General features: G+C 40.1%; 1 protein-coding gene across 1 annotated transcript; it reads right to left on the bottom strand.

Annotated features, from left to right (window-relative positions):
• Nucleotides 1-1242: 1242 nt before the first annotated feature.
• Nucleotides 1243-15044, bottom strand: racgap1 (Rac GTPase activating protein 1). The gene is made up of 17 exons (XM_049582129.1): nucleotides 14898-15044; nucleotides 14368-14473; nucleotides 14054-14256; nucleotides 13792-13937; nucleotides 13326-13395; nucleotides 13167-13220; nucleotides 12984-13061; nucleotides 12389-12506; nucleotides 11681-11823; nucleotides 11218-11382; nucleotides 11004-11099; nucleotides 8663-8861; nucleotides 8112-8217; nucleotides 7616-7748; nucleotides 3549-3675; nucleotides 3360-3459; nucleotides 1243-3090 (listed from the first exon to the last, which is right to left on the bottom strand). Exons 2-17 carry the CDS (start codon nucleotides 14450-14452, stop codon nucleotides 3015-3017), a joined length of 1899 nt encoding a protein of 632 aa, XP_049438086.1. The 5' UTR covers nucleotides 14453-14473; nucleotides 14898-15044; the 3' UTR covers nucleotides 1243-3014.
• Nucleotides 15045-15164: the final 120 nt, after the last annotated feature.

Raw genomic sequence — 15164 nt, 5'->3', positions numbered from 1 at the left:
AAAAGAGGCATTATGAACTTTTCCCTCCAGCTTTTATATTTCTTTCATTTTGTGCGTACAACCAAGTGCAACACTATGAATCCTTTCCAGGAGAGACTGTCTGAAAAGAAGAGCATTTATCCCTGTATAAACAGTATTGTTTTTCCCCTCCTGGTCACTCTTTCCAGTGTGGACTGTTCACAGTAATTAACACATTTTCTCTCCAACATGGTCAGGCATAAGTTTAACTCAACATTTACACTGCTGTCCCGACAACTCCTCCCAGGCAGCTTAAGACCCATTCACACCATGACAAGAGTGAACTCTCTCAACAGCCAGATGCACTGGCATCCCACAAGTAACCTCAACCGTTTTCAAGGTGGATGACCTAACCTACAGAGGTTAATGCCAATGACTTCCAGTCTGTCTCTGTAAGAGGGGAAAGCAAGTGTTGTCTTTGACTTGGCACTTTAAGATCTAAAAGAACGGATATTTTTAGGTTAAAATTTACAAATGGATGCAGTGCAGATCACAGTAGAGCCTTACACAATAGGACATTTAAGTATGTGTGAACTTCAACCATAAAATCGCCTTGCTGCCCCCCACCTCAGAGCATTTAAGGGTGACTTCTGTATTTTTCAACTTGGACCCCAAATGTAACCAGAAAGGGCACGTGTGCAACATCATCTAATTTTTGCCACTGACCAGCTCAGATGATTATTATAAGTGTCTGACAACATTGTGGAAGGGATCGCTAAAAAATAGACCTTTTTAAAGAGAGTAAAAAGACTTTTTGTTTAACCAGAAACAGCCTGTAATCACTGCTGGCAAACCCACCAGGCCCTATTTAAATAAAGTTATTTTATTGTATACAGAGGCAGCATATTTTCACATCTAACTAGGCAAATTAAAAGTTTATTTCAACCAAACCAGAGTTGCTGAGCACTGGAACAGTGGAATGATACAATGATAAAATGACTGTTAATTTAAATGGTGGCTGGTGGGTTCAACGGTAGGGATTTCACAGCTGCTTCTGGTGAAGCCAAAATGATCATACTCTAATAAAAAGGTCTATCTTGGCACATCACATCTTGGAACAATTGCCCATTAACATTACATTGTAGCTAATCTCGCTAATACTGCACCAATGGAAAAAAAAACGTTGTTCCCATTAGTCACTGAGACACAAAACCATGGGAAAGTAGGGCATAGGTTTAACTTCCCCTTTAAGATTCAGACAGAAGACAACACAAAGCATTTAAGAGAAAGCACACAGCATTTTGGTAAAGGTTAGAAATGTATTTTATAAGTTACATGGATTTTAGAGCGTGTACTTGTGTACAAAATTTGTGCTAATAGTTAATCATATAATGCCACAGCAACTCAACTGGCTAATCTTACAAAGTAATTGCCTTTTGCATGGGATTGCTCGCAAGCAGCCTCCCACAGTACAAACATTACACAGAGCAATAAACATTAGAGGAGCAAACTGATCTGCCTGAGATTAAAGCCTGTGACATAAACCAGTGAACAGTGTTACTCATCATCACTGGCAGCGCAGATATTAAAATTGTGTCCCCTTTTAAAGAGACTAATGCCAATTACTAATAACATCACACCCAATCAAGCTCGCAGATAATGGCCAGGAGAATCTGCTTTTGAGGACTTAGCTGTTTGTAGTTACAGTATCAGAAGGAAAGAGTTTAAGAGATTGTAAACATTTACAGCAGGATTCACTGGAGGATGCGTACAAACAAAACTTCATAGAAATGAAATACAAACATCAGAAAAACTTAAAAGATAGCGTTCTGAGTAGTCACACATTCAATTACAACCTACAATGAAATGCTTAAGAATCAGTCCTTCAACTTCTGAGTGACACATGAGTTGAAACACTGAGATTATTGGTTTTAGAAGCAGGTCACAATAAATCTGCATATTTTCATCTATGCACACATTCTTCAAAAAGAGAAATATACAGTACAGTCGAGTGTTAAAGGAATACGTCACCCACAAAATGACCATTTGGATATAAATTCATCATGCCGTGTTGCCTTGTGAGGAGAACTTTGTTTTTCTTGCATGCCTCCACAGCAAATGGGGAACATATTGATTTATTGATTGGGGACCATGTTGAACAGCAGAACTGTATCAAAACATCCATTTACAAACTCTCACACAACTCCTGCAGCGTAATCCAAGTCTCATTTATCCAGTCTTGGCCTGGGCAGTATCAAGGTTTTATGGTATGCTGGGTTATCTAGAAATCCCACAGGTATTATTTTCAGTACAGGTAAAAATACAGACACTCCTCTTTCTGTTAAACTGATACAGAGATGCGGTATTGTGGCGATGAACTGTAGTGCACAACATGCTCCACTAGAGGTCAGTCTCTACTGGTGAAACAGGCAGCTGGGCTGAGAAAGATGGTGACTGCGAGAGGTGGGGATAACATTACAGGACTAGTAAAAAGGAAAAATGTCTCTGCCTCTGTTTGGGAACTACTGAGGATACAACTGGTTAAATAGACTTGGATTATAGTACACAAGTTGTGTGAATCTGTAAACGAATGTTCTGATGTAGTTTTGCTGTTAAACATGGTCCCCAATCAATCAATATATCATTAGTTTCGCCATTTTCTGCAAGGGCATGTTAAGTTTTCTACACACATTCAACACCGCAAGACAAATAGATATACAAATGGTCATTACGTGGGTGAGGCATTCCTTTAAGAGGTGAAGTGATAACGCCTTGTTAAACATTTAGCAAAAGCATCAGCGCTAAAGACACACAAGTGTGCATAGATAGGAAAACCTACTATTTGGTTAAAAAAAAAATCCTCTTACAAACACGTAAAATCATCAAAATACAACTCTTACTATTGGGAAAATTAAAACGATTATAAGGAGACTAAGATGGAGGCGTTTCTATCCATTATCAAAGCTGCATCGTGTTATGTGTTGTGCATAAATACAAAAAAACATACTGGTTGTTATTGCAGTATCAGTAAAGGTTTTAAGTGTAGCTGCTTTGGATTATTTAAGGAGAGGAGATGCAAAGAATTTTCCTTGGCCAGAAAATCCAACTGCCGATTTGCTCTTGCTTCCAAATCTGCAACAAAAGAGTGCACATAATGGCATTTAATGGAATTAGGAGTCTAAGTCAATAAAACAGAGTCAATGGTGGATAATGAGATATTTTACAGTAGATTAACTTCTATGAAAGATGTTCAAATGAGTCAGCTTTTCTCTAAATCTGAAAGCTAGTTCTTCATGGCTTTCTTAAAAATCAAATCAGCAGTATCTTAGACATTCGAATCAGCAGTAGAGAAAGTGACGGTGTTACAACGGGGCAGGAGGGGACTGTGCTTGTGTGTTTACCTGGGTGTCAGAGTGGACTTCATGCGCTGAGACAAGGAGCTGGAGGAGGGGGTTTTATTGAGCTGGTGCTCTGGAGTTGTCAGAGGTCCCAGTATGCTCACTGCAACAGTACAAACATGACAACGAATTATCAACCAGTAAACAACTGCGCATCGTCGTACAACACACAACAGTCTGGTGAGCTCTTACTTCTCTCGGGGGTGGCGTAGCAGTTTGCATTCTCAATGATCAGGTGGTTCAAGTTCGGCTGCTCGTTTTCCACCATCACAAACTGTCCCCAGTAATCCTCGGGCAGAGCCAACAGGCGTTCCACAACCTGAACAGAGAGAGATTAGCAGGAATGCAAAAGATCAGGGTTATTTCAGTGTGTTGCCTCATCCTCTTCCAACAGGGCTGAGCTGATTATGTAGATGCCCCAGGCAAGAAAGAGGGGAATTACTAAAAAGTCTCTGGTATTGTGATGATGTTCTGAATAGTTTTATTATAAACTGTGTTATTACATAGTAAAACGCTTTTCCATGGTTTCTGTACATTGTGGTAGGACATCCTCCTATTCTAAAGGAAAAGCTTAGGTTGATTTTGAACCGTGGACCATAGTTTCCAATGTGTTTGTGTCTAAGTGGAGACAACTTTTGAAACTGGTCCAGTACCGAGCGTAAACTGTGGCAGCCTCAGTGGCGAAACAGGCTGCAATGTACTGCCTACGGGCCCTGTCATATTGTGTCCACTTAAAGTGTTGATTTTGCCACTAACAGACTCAGATTGTTATTTTAAGTGTCTGAGTACATTACGTAAAAGTGAAATGCAACATTTTTCCTCATCATTCACTCGATCCAGGATGTTTGTTAGTGTGCGTGTAACCAAGTCTCACTCAAAGAGAAGTCTCATTATGAAATCCCATGGACTTTTCCTCATTGTTGAAATCAGTTAAATATTCAGCCACACAAAGCTCCACTCTCTGTACTCTAAGGGGCTGTACACATGCCACATTTTCTGCGCCCTCAAATTCATTGATTTCAATGTAGACGTGCGGCAGGTGTGCTCAAACAGAAGCAACACCATCACAGTGCGCACGCGTTCTCAAGCACCTATTTTTCAGGGCACGACAGCTGCGCTCTGACATAAACTGAATCCAACTTTTGGAATGTTAGCAGCGTGCACCACATGTCATGTGACGAGGAACAACCAGTCACAGTCGAAAGATACCTTCCCCTTTTTCCGTAAATATCACTTTGTGATAAATATAAAGAAGAAGCTGATTTTAGTGCAGGGCTGCCCGTAGCTTTACATCTGTCCCACTGACAATATTTTTGGTCTAATACATGCTTATAAAACAACACTCAGATCAGCTCTGCACTCAGGATTTATGGTCAGTAGGCTATGGTTAAGGTCACTTAGCAACCTCAGACACAACCTGCCTCCACGCCCTTAGTTGGCAAAGGGTAGGTGCAAGAGTAGCGCCCAGCACCTGACCTTGTGTTTTCCAGGCGCTTAAAGACACGGCATGTGTATGGCCCCTAACATAAACTCTTCCTGGTACTTTTCTCACTAATGTTTGTTACTGTTGTTATTGCTTGTCATGCAACGAGTCAACTCTTGCGTGATTTCAAAACAAAAATTTGTCCCATTCATTAAATTGATTCTGATTAATCTCCATTGGTAGCATCTGATATAGATAGAACAGTCTGGGCAATAGATTAATTGTTATAGATAAACTCTTGAGCCAAGACTAAAGAAATGGATTAGGTTCCATCTTGCTGTCTTCTGTATTTTTTATATGTGGGTTAATAGTTATACTCTGATAATAGATCTTTCTTTATGTGGATGCCAATTATTTAAAAGAGTCTGTGTTCAACAGCATCCTTTTCATGGCAGACATTTTGACATGCCACAGTAGGAACATCACAGGTGTATTTCATAACATTAATGACAGCTGCATTCCACTTGGGGGGGGGGGGGGGCCTGGTGTTGTGCATGCTGGCTCACTGGAATAGTTTACCAGGACACTTTCTGCAACTGAGTCATCGTTAATGTTATCAATTCCACCTGTGCTTTTCATTCTATGACAAGTCAAAATCTCTGCTGTGAATTAGGTCATAGAGGCCCATAGAGATTACAGCCTGTTTTGCTGCACCAGCTGCTTCTCTCAATACTGGACGAATTTCAAAAGTTGTCTCCATTAGTCACTTAGACAGAAACATGAGAAACTCTGGCCTGGGTTGGAAAATGTCAAAGTTTCCCTTTAAGGTTAGTTAGTAACACAATTAAAATTATGTTGTTATTTCTAGCTAATGAGCGTGCTAATGATTAATGATCACATTAATTAGTTTTACACTGTGTAAAACAATCCCTTAATACTTTTTAAAAAAAACATCTCAGTCAGACTTCAAGGCTTATCTCATGGGAAACATTCATCAAAAGAAAGTTTAAATTATAATCCTCAGGATTTTCATAAAGTCAAGCCCCATTTTTAGTACTGAATATTGGCTTTTTTTCAGCAATAGCCATTCAATATGTTTACATTGTGTAATTACCTCTCTATATGGTAGTTTTCATTGTTAGAGGCAGAATGTGCTGTTCCTGCACTGCACTCAAATTGCCCTCAGACACACACACACACACACACACACACACACACACACACACACACACACACACACACACGAGACTCACAGGAAATGATGCATGTGTGTATTCCAGGGTTATTGTTTTTAATTTAATCTCATAAATATCTGCCCCACTGTTTGCATTTAGTTAGGTCATATTAAAAGCATTCAACTGGTAAAACACAGAGTGGCTTTTATTGTGAAGCAGTGTATTCATCACCAAGGTTAAGGCTGACAGAGATCAAAAGCAAACCTCTTCTATAAGCAGCAGGACATGGGCATTTTTGCATTTTTTGACAGTGGATCACTTTTAAACATTGCATGGTGCAATGGAACAAGGAGGAGCAGCAACAGTGCATCAAAAACTAAAACTTCTCAGCAAGGTCACAAACTCCTTTTAACATGCTCAGCATGACATCATGATGAAAAAAGGGCCAATTATTGACTGACTTCTTTATCAAAACGATTCAAGTTGTTTGGCTACGCTACAAACAGATACACCAGCTGCTCCACTGATGCATTTCTAACAAAGTAGCTGCTTAATGAGGGTTTGCTGCTCTCTAGTATTGAACACACATTTAAGAGATAACATGATATATAGCAGACGAGGGCTGAACGAAGTGAGTAAAATATGCATTATGTTGTTGATAACAATATTACAATATTGCTTGTGATAAATAAACCAACTCATCCATGCCTGTCATATTTTGACGCTTGGGCAGCTTTTGCGTTCTTGACAGAGAGGGTTGATGGGTTAGGTCTAGACAATAAAACTAGTTGGTTAGCATTAGGTTAAGATTGTGGTTAGTCATGTCAGTCAACTCAGGTGACTAATGACTGACATAACAAAATAACTCAACACTGACTTTTAGTTTCACATGGGGACACCAACATCGGCCTCCTGTGCGTGTTAGAGCCCTGCGCCTCCCCTCCCAGTTGCCCTCAGCGGACTTTTGCGCTCTTTATGCTAAGTCCTTTGCTCTGAATGTCTAATAATGATGTGGAAAGTTTAAACTTGAGTTGGTTGAGAGCGTGTCTCACAAAGAGTGTTTGTATCTGACAACAAGGGCCACTGCTAGGGCTGCACAATTAATAAAATTTCATCACTATTGCAATATGGCCTACTGTAATTTTTAAATCACACGAGGTGCAATATTTGTTAAAGGAAAAATGTGTGTCCGAAAACCATTTGATATTAAATATTGTTGTACTGCAGGGATGTCCTGACATACACTTTAGACTTTAAAGACTTAAGAAAACAAATTTGTTTGGTACAGATCCCCACTAAAATCACACTATAATCATTTCAATATGTTGTTTTAATGAAAATAATTCCCTCGATTATCACAATTCATATCCCAATTGAAATATCAGTCAAAGTAATCTCAATTAGAGATAAGTTTTCAAAATTGATCAGCCCTAGTCACTGCCCAAGCAGCGTTTGTTGATGCCCTGGGAGTAAGACCAGGCTAAATAACCAGATACTAAAGTGTACTCAGTTTGCCTTCCTGCTGCTTTATGTGTACTGCTAAACACAACAAATTGTTTGTTGAATTAAAACAGAAAAGACAGCAATTAAAAAAGATAATGAAATTTAAAAACAAACAAACAAACAAAAATACATAGATTTGATTAATGGTTCAGGCCTACCTTGGGTTGTCTTTTGGTGTCCTGCAGGATTGTCATCGGGTCAGGGTTTGGAACTGCGTGCCCCACAATAGTTGGACCAAACACCCGAGCCAAGTTACTGACGTCCATCCTCGTGTCCAAACTGTCAGCCACTCTGAAAGATTTCATTAGATCCAATTAGGTCTCTTTGGTGTTCCATGAAATATAATATACACCATTTAAAGTGCATTTTTAGTTTAAACAAACAGAATAATTGCCCCGTCTAAACTCTAATGAGATAGATACAGTTGCTGTGTTTATTAAATTCTTTGCACATCTTTGCCTAAAGCACCTCAACCCAATTAAATTTAGAGGATACAGCAAATTTCAAAAAAGGTCAGCTACAAAGAGACTTCTGTGAATATCAGCAAATCCCAACACTGAGTTTGTAGCAGGAATATCCAAGGCATCAAAGCAGGGTGATGCTTTTAATCAGCTTCGTTGGGATATACATAGCTCTAATAGAGTAGCTGCAAACCTCTGAAGGTGACGGACTAAGAAAGCCAGCGTGTCTCTGTTGGGCTGCGGCAGGTCACTGATGGTCTGGTACATCAGAGCTATGCTGTTGTCGTCATCTGAAACCTCTGAGGGGGAACAAAGAAAGCAATTTTGTAAGCAGAAGCAGAGAAATGGGAGGTCGTGTGGAATTATTAACAACTTGAAAGCAAGTGTGTCTGACTCCAGTAACAAACAAATATTAAAGAGGCTAACAAACTGAAAGATCAATCTCTTGTTTGTTCCAGGCAACTTCACGCCTAAGGTTTCCATCACTGCTCAAAACAAATTGCAAAAACCAAACAGAAGCACTTATGAAACCTGCATTTAATGGGTCTGGTGGGTAAATTTCTGCCATCCATTAAGAAGTTAAAACAAAATTGTAGTTATTTCAAGTAATAAATTGTTGTTTTTCCATTAAGTGTGCCTTTTATTTTTCCTGCAGAGCGCTCAATATCAGAAACAGCTACAACAACACCGACATCTTAAACCTCTCTCTCTCTCTCTGTCTCTCTCACACACACACACACATACCGGCTGCCTCCATGAAAGTACGGTTGAGGCGGAAGGTGAGAAGAGGCTCCTTCAGGTTCCTCAGGAAGTCCTTTAGGAGGCCAGTGATGGCATTGATATCGTCCACCTTGCTGAGCACGGGGACAGTTTTGCTGCGTAGAAACTTCTCCTTCAGGTCCTTTACTGTGCGGTCAGAACCGGACAGACGGTACAGTCCAGCCTGAGAGGAAAGAAAACACAATTATTCACCATTGACTGTTTCATTTTCTTCAGTGAACTAATAAGGGTAGCTCCATTATTTTTTGGAGAGCTTTATACAGTTCTGTAGCTGTAGTAGTGTTTCTGATGTATGCAAATCTGGAAATTCAGTTTTTGGTCTAAGAATGTATGTTTTAGTGTCATAATGCTATTTTCCCAAGTCCTAAAAACTTTTCCCCACAAGACCTGATGAAGATTTCTGCATGATGACACTGCTACATATGACCGTATGTACTGCTGTGGACGCCATGTTAGTTTGGTTCTAAAAGTCAAACAACAACACAAACAAAATAATCAATCAAGGCAGCAGGTAGATCAGCAATTCCCGTGTGTTATGAGTTAAAATTACTGTTTTTATCAAATGTTGGGTTTGAAGAGGGTGATATAAGGCTTCAGTTCCCTGTTAGGATGCCTGTCGGAAGGCAAAATAAAGTGGTCAAAATATAATTAATATAGCGTATACTAGTGTTGTCACCATACTGTTATTTCTAACTCCAATACAATACCTTGAAAAATATCAATATTCATATATTCCATATTAGATATCACACAGGAAAATTGACATTGTTGGTATAAAATTATTATTATTATTATTTTAATAAAAAGATCGATATAAAAAAGGCTATGACGACAACAACTTGTCTCGTTAAGTTTGTTTGTGTTGTTATGCAACTTTCTGACTTGACCTAACGTGTCCAGCAGTTCATTGCTTAGCTTCTGTTTCCCAGTACTCCTGTCTGCTTCTCCAAACCAGTCGCCATCTACAGTAGGTAATACACTGACTATGGATCTATAAATGTGTTTATACAGTGCAAATGCAGTATTACATTATACACAATCTCAATGCGTTTCATCTGGTTAGATAAAAGGTTTAAAATTAATGAAACAGCACTATATTCCGCCTCCAAGCTCAAATCTTCCAGGCTAACACTTTCCTCACTGTCCATGCTTACACTGTCAGTGAACAGCATGCCAGTGCTGTAACCTACGTCACTGCTTTTTGCTAATAGCAAGAGTTGTGTAACTGTGCCTGGACCACCGGTTGTACTTAAGTCCTCAAAAAAATAGAACACGTTTTCACATTTTTCGATTGTGTACAAATACCACAAACAAGATTTCTGTTGATTGCTGGGCTTTGGTGTTGCTGATAGGCATAATTTTTTGACACAGCTGGTCACTTCTGCATCCAGGCTTTATGCTAAGCTAAGCTAATAGAGTGCCCCAGGAATGAATCCTAAAACCCAGACATGACTTAGCATATTTGCACTATCGGTTCCCCGGTCTCTAAGTCAGTGAGTTTTTGGTTAGCTGCCTGAAATAAGGCCTGTGGTTTACACAAGCTTCAGACACTTTCACATTTTGTTTTTCGACATAAAACGTCAGTAAATACCCTACTTGTAAATGTTGGATCTTTTATTTGTCTTTAAAATGGCAGTTGCTAAGAAGTGGCTTAAATACTACAGAACGTCATTACTCTTACCACAGCTTTACAGCGTTGTTGTGGTAGGGATTATAAATCATGCAACCATGTTGTAGTTTGTTTATGGCCTAACGTTAGATTTTTTACTTTTGGTGATTGCATTTGGGCTTCAAACATCACAAAAGAAGTGTTCATGTGTGGAGATTATCTTGCTGAACAAAAGTCTAAGTACCATAAATGATTGTTTGCCACAGAACCTATTTTCTGCAATAATCCAAAGTGCAACTGAAAAAATCTCATAGACCCTTTAACAAGGGAACCAGGGCGAAGCTAACTTCCGTGTCGGCCTACAGAAAAACGGCATCCCTGGAGCACTCTATTGTCTCCTGGCTCTAGCTTTGTACTGCATGGAAATGAGAGTGAATCTATCTGGAGATAGTGAGGCAGGGACAAAACATAAAACAACAGAAAGAAGAGACAGCAGCACAGTCATAAAACAATCAACAGATTTGGATCCTCTCCACAACCCAATTATAAATTTAATCTCCCAGGAACAGATTGTCAAATCTTAGTTACAGCTCTCTGCCACAGCTCAGAGAAAAGACATTTAAGATAACTACTGGGGTTTGAGGCTTTACTATCTTTCACATTTTCTGCATATGAAGACAGGAAAACACCACTTGCCTCATGCATGCCTCTTTGCTCGATCTCACTGATACAGTGGACCACCAGAGGGGGAATCATGGGTGATGTGTCAGGGACGTAGTCTGCAAGCACACCCTGGAAGCAAACAAGAAATTAAGAAGGTGTCAGCACCGTCACAACATTTCAAAGTGGCATTTGTGCATGTACCTGCACATAAAGAGAGAAATCAGTTATGAAAAGTGGTCTCACACACCTCCCCGATTTTGACTGGTGTGGCACCCAGGTTGGGGATGCATGGCAGAGGGCAACGCTCGCGACACTCGGGGTGCGAGACCACCCTGCAGTCACGGCACTTCAGTGAAATCTTGCCAAACTTGATCCTCTTTCCACAGGGCACGCATGATTCAGGCTTGATGACCTATAAAAGACATTCAACATGATTATGGAAGCAGGTAACGATTATGGGTCAACAGCTACATTCAGCTGAAACAAGAAATTACTTTGTTTGGGCGAATAAACTCAAGTAAATGCACTCCATAAACAAGTTTCTGCACAGACACCAAAGTCTAAAACAGTAGATGATAAGAAATAAACTTCAGTGCCAAGTGTGATCAAACTCATTGGCCTAGTGGCAAAAATAGTATCCACACTTAAATCCAATAAGTGCTAGAATGTGTTTTTTTTTTTTTTTACGTCAGTTTAAATAGCATTCTTACAGTTTTGGAGACAAACTCATGATGACGGACACCCCCATGGCTCTGAGGAGTGCTGGGCGCCACTTTTCTCTCTCCCTCGGGGTTGCCAGGCTGCTTGAAGACATCCTCAGACTTGACTGATTCAGAGTCCCACTCCATGGCGGCTGAACAGGGGATAGAAAATAAATACTAATGTGTTACATGCCATGACCACTGCGGTTATAAGAAGATATACTGGCAATTTACTGCTGCTGAATATTCAGACCCAAGACATTCATGAACATAATGAAAACAAATAATAGGCAGATTAGCACAGTCTCAAATCAAATTACGTTTGATGTTATTTTGGCTGCATCACAGGGGGGCCTGTTCATATCGTGATAGCAGAGTTACAGTAGATTGATTCGGTGAATAATGAGCTTGGATTGCTCACTTCTTCTTAAATGGCCTTAAATTTAAAATCTTGCCTGTATTTCAAAATAAAAGCAAGCATTTAAAGGATTTCATCCAAAATTAACAAATGAATTTCACACAGAGTGATGACAACACTTTTACGCTGTGGTTTGGACAGCTAAAAAGTGCAACATAAGCTAATCACATGGCTCTAAATATCTGAATATTAGAACTAACAAAGTAATTAAAACTGTCGAACATAAAACTTGCCCACATCTGAAGAACTGGGCTCAGTGCTGTCCAAGCTAACATACTCCATCATGACAACAATCTTACCGGTCTTTCTCCTGCTGCGAGTCCAGTAAGGAACAGTCTCAATGGTAGAAACTGCCTCCACAGGACCTCCATTTGCAGGGACGGTCACTGTGGTCTTTGTCACAAGGGTCTCATTTCCCTGTCACAAATTAATATAGACCAGTCAGAACAACCACATACAACTTAATCTTGACAAACAGATTATTTCTGCATATGTATGAAGAATTTTTAGGCAACGGGACAAGATTTTGGTATCAGAAGTGCTCTGGTTTCAGTTTATAGTCTGAGTAGTATTGAAGGCTTTGAAGGTAAGCAGTTCGTGTGGAGAGCAAAAGAGGTGGAATGCATTGGCTGAAATCCAATCTCAAAACCCATCTACTATCCTCTGAGGATGATATATCTTTTAATTAGCTTAAAAAAAAAAAAGTATCAGCATTCATAAACAGATATCTGTTTATAAAGATTAGTCGATATGTTTGGACCTGTCTCAAGTGTCCAGTCAAACTGTAAACAAAATTTTGGTTGCCATATTTCAAGTCTTTATATTTGCAGTGAGTGATCATGGCTATACGTGATAACACCACATGTTTCAGTGATGAAAAAGCAAAAACCTTACCCTCTCTGAAGTTCTGCCTGTTGATCGAGATCGTTTTGAGGCAACTGGAGGACCATCGACATGATTTCTCGAGGAGCGCTGAAATCAAAACAGAAACATGACACTTGTTACTCTAGTGAACACAAAGCCAGTCTTCTATAAACAAATGCTGAAAGAGAAAAGGTGCACATGTTCTTATCATACCCTTTTTTCTCTTTTCTTGAGTTGCACTGTCCTCACAGTGGAGGAGTCCCAGTCCTGTCACAGATAATACAAATTACATATCAAAATTAAAAAGGAGCTCAATATACTGTGTAAGATTTTAATGTAACTATCGATGATACCAAAAACAAAAGCACTTACAAGAGAGTCATCAGTTTTGTCGTAGCTGATATCTGACAAGATGGAGGCAGACTCATCGATCGTGGCCAGTCTTTTAGAAGAAACAGAAAATGTGTGTTAAACCAGCCAGCAATGCTTCCCACCCGCAGAGTTTATCTACATTTGCCTCCACCCAGAGCATCTCAGCAAGTTGTTTTATCTCCCATTTTATCCTCTAAAAAATGGAAATGCATTCGAAAGTTCAGAGTGGTTTGAAATTGTGTTGGAATGGTGCATTCATGTGATAAATAGATGGAGATGGGAATAGCTGGGGAAAATGAGTTCCCTAGTTTAAAGTTGGCTTGTGAATATAATTCTGAATTGAATCTGAGCCTCAAATGTCAGATGTTCCCATGTGAAAATAAAGCTCCATACAAGGTAAATAACCAGGATTACCATACTCTGTATTTTACCACATGGCCCCAGCAACAGGTAACAGGTTTATTACCTCCGGCTGGTGTTCAGGTTGGCTGCTGCTGCCTGGCAGTTCGTGCTCAGAAAGGCCAGGGCTGAGCGTTGCTCTGCACTCAGCTGGATGCTGTTGGAGGATCCCTCACTAGTGAGAAGGTCCCGAATCAACTGAATTTGACGCTCCTGTGTTACAGAAATGCAAGCAAAGCACAAATGAGAAACTCAGTGAATTGGGTGAAATGACAGTAGACGAAATCAACATATCTCAATAAAAAGGTTAAGCATTTGATCCAACGTACCAACTTCTCACAGTCTGCCTCAGCCTTCTGTCTGCGCCGGATCTCCACATCCACTTGGTTGCGGGCGTGTTTCAGTTTGACCTCCAAAGCTCCTCTCTCTGTCTCCGCTTTGGTGAGCACCTCTTTGCAAGAGCCCAGATCCTGCTCTGCCCTCAGCCATTTGCGTCGGCACTCATCAAAGTTTTGTGCCATTTGGATGAAGTCTGGGAAAGAGAGTAGACGTAGTACTGTGGCAGGCATCTGAAAAGGAGCCTAAGGCATATGTCTTAAATGATAGATAGTGGAGATAAAACCAAGAACCATAAAATACTCACTGGGTTCAATGCTCTCATTGAGAACGTCAACTTGTGTCCTCAGCTTATCATATAAGGTCTGGAGGCTCAGCACAGCAGTCTCCATGTTGGTCTACAACTGAAGACCCTTAAAGCAGATAGATTAGGTACACTTAATTCATTGGATAGCAAGTGTTGTGCTCCTTTTTCTTTAGGGCTGGTGTATGGCTGCTTTACATTGTAGCTAAATAAAAACATCCGGCAGATTTCAAAAGGAAGTGGGAACTATCCTTAACCTTTATGGCAAAAAGTAATGCATTAAAAATGTCAATTAGCCCCGTTTACCCACAGGCTCACTTCAATATCTAACTTTACTTCTCATATAACAATGCGCTTGGTTAGCTGCCATTTTTGTTTTAGCTAACTTAGCATCTTAAGGGAATACCGTTTTTAAACACACCCAACTCAACTAAACGGTCTCAACTGTAACGTCCTGACTAAAAACAACACGACGGTTACTTCAGCTGATAACGATACATGTTAGTAAATATTCGCTAGCAACAGTTACCTACCGTTTCGGTAACGGAAAACTGGACGGTAAGACCCTTTCGGTGATGTTTAATGGACTGCTTTCTTTCCTTTTCTGTTTTTAGCGACCACCTTCTTCTATGTTCGTCCACATCCTTCTGCAGCTACAGCCACAGTGAGCGCGTCGCATTTCAAATTTCGCCGCTAGCCAATGAGCGAGGGCCACTGCGATGATGTCAAGACAGAGAAACGAACATAACTTCCGAGTGCGCATTTTCAAAATAAAACAACTTTAACGGTCGCTTATCGCT

Source organism: Epinephelus fuscoguttatus, linkage group LG7 (genome assembly GCF_011397635.1).
Source record: "Epinephelus fuscoguttatus linkage group LG7, E.fuscoguttatus.final_Chr_v1".
NCBI classification, from domain to species: domain Eukaryota; kingdom Metazoa; phylum Chordata; class Actinopteri; order Perciformes; family Serranidae; genus Epinephelus; species Epinephelus fuscoguttatus.
This window is presented reverse-complemented; position numbering and strand designations above follow the sequence as displayed.

What these genes read in the sequence shown, in the direction of transcription:
- racgap1 (XM_049582129.1), bottom strand. Translation starts at nt 14,452, where the DNA reads ATGGAGACTGCTGTGCTGAGCCTCCAGACCTTATATGATAAGCTGAGG. An exon ending in ACAAAACTGATGACTCTCTT is followed by an intron (nt 13,221 to 13,325) that starts GTAAGTGCTTTT and finishes TATCTGTGACAG; the next exon opens with GACTGGGACTCCTCCACTGT. An exon ending in TTAGTCCGTCACCTTCAGAG is followed by an intron (nt 7,749 to 8,111) that starts GTTTGCAGCTAC and finishes GAAATCTTTCAG; the next exon opens with AGTGGCTGACAGTTTGGACA.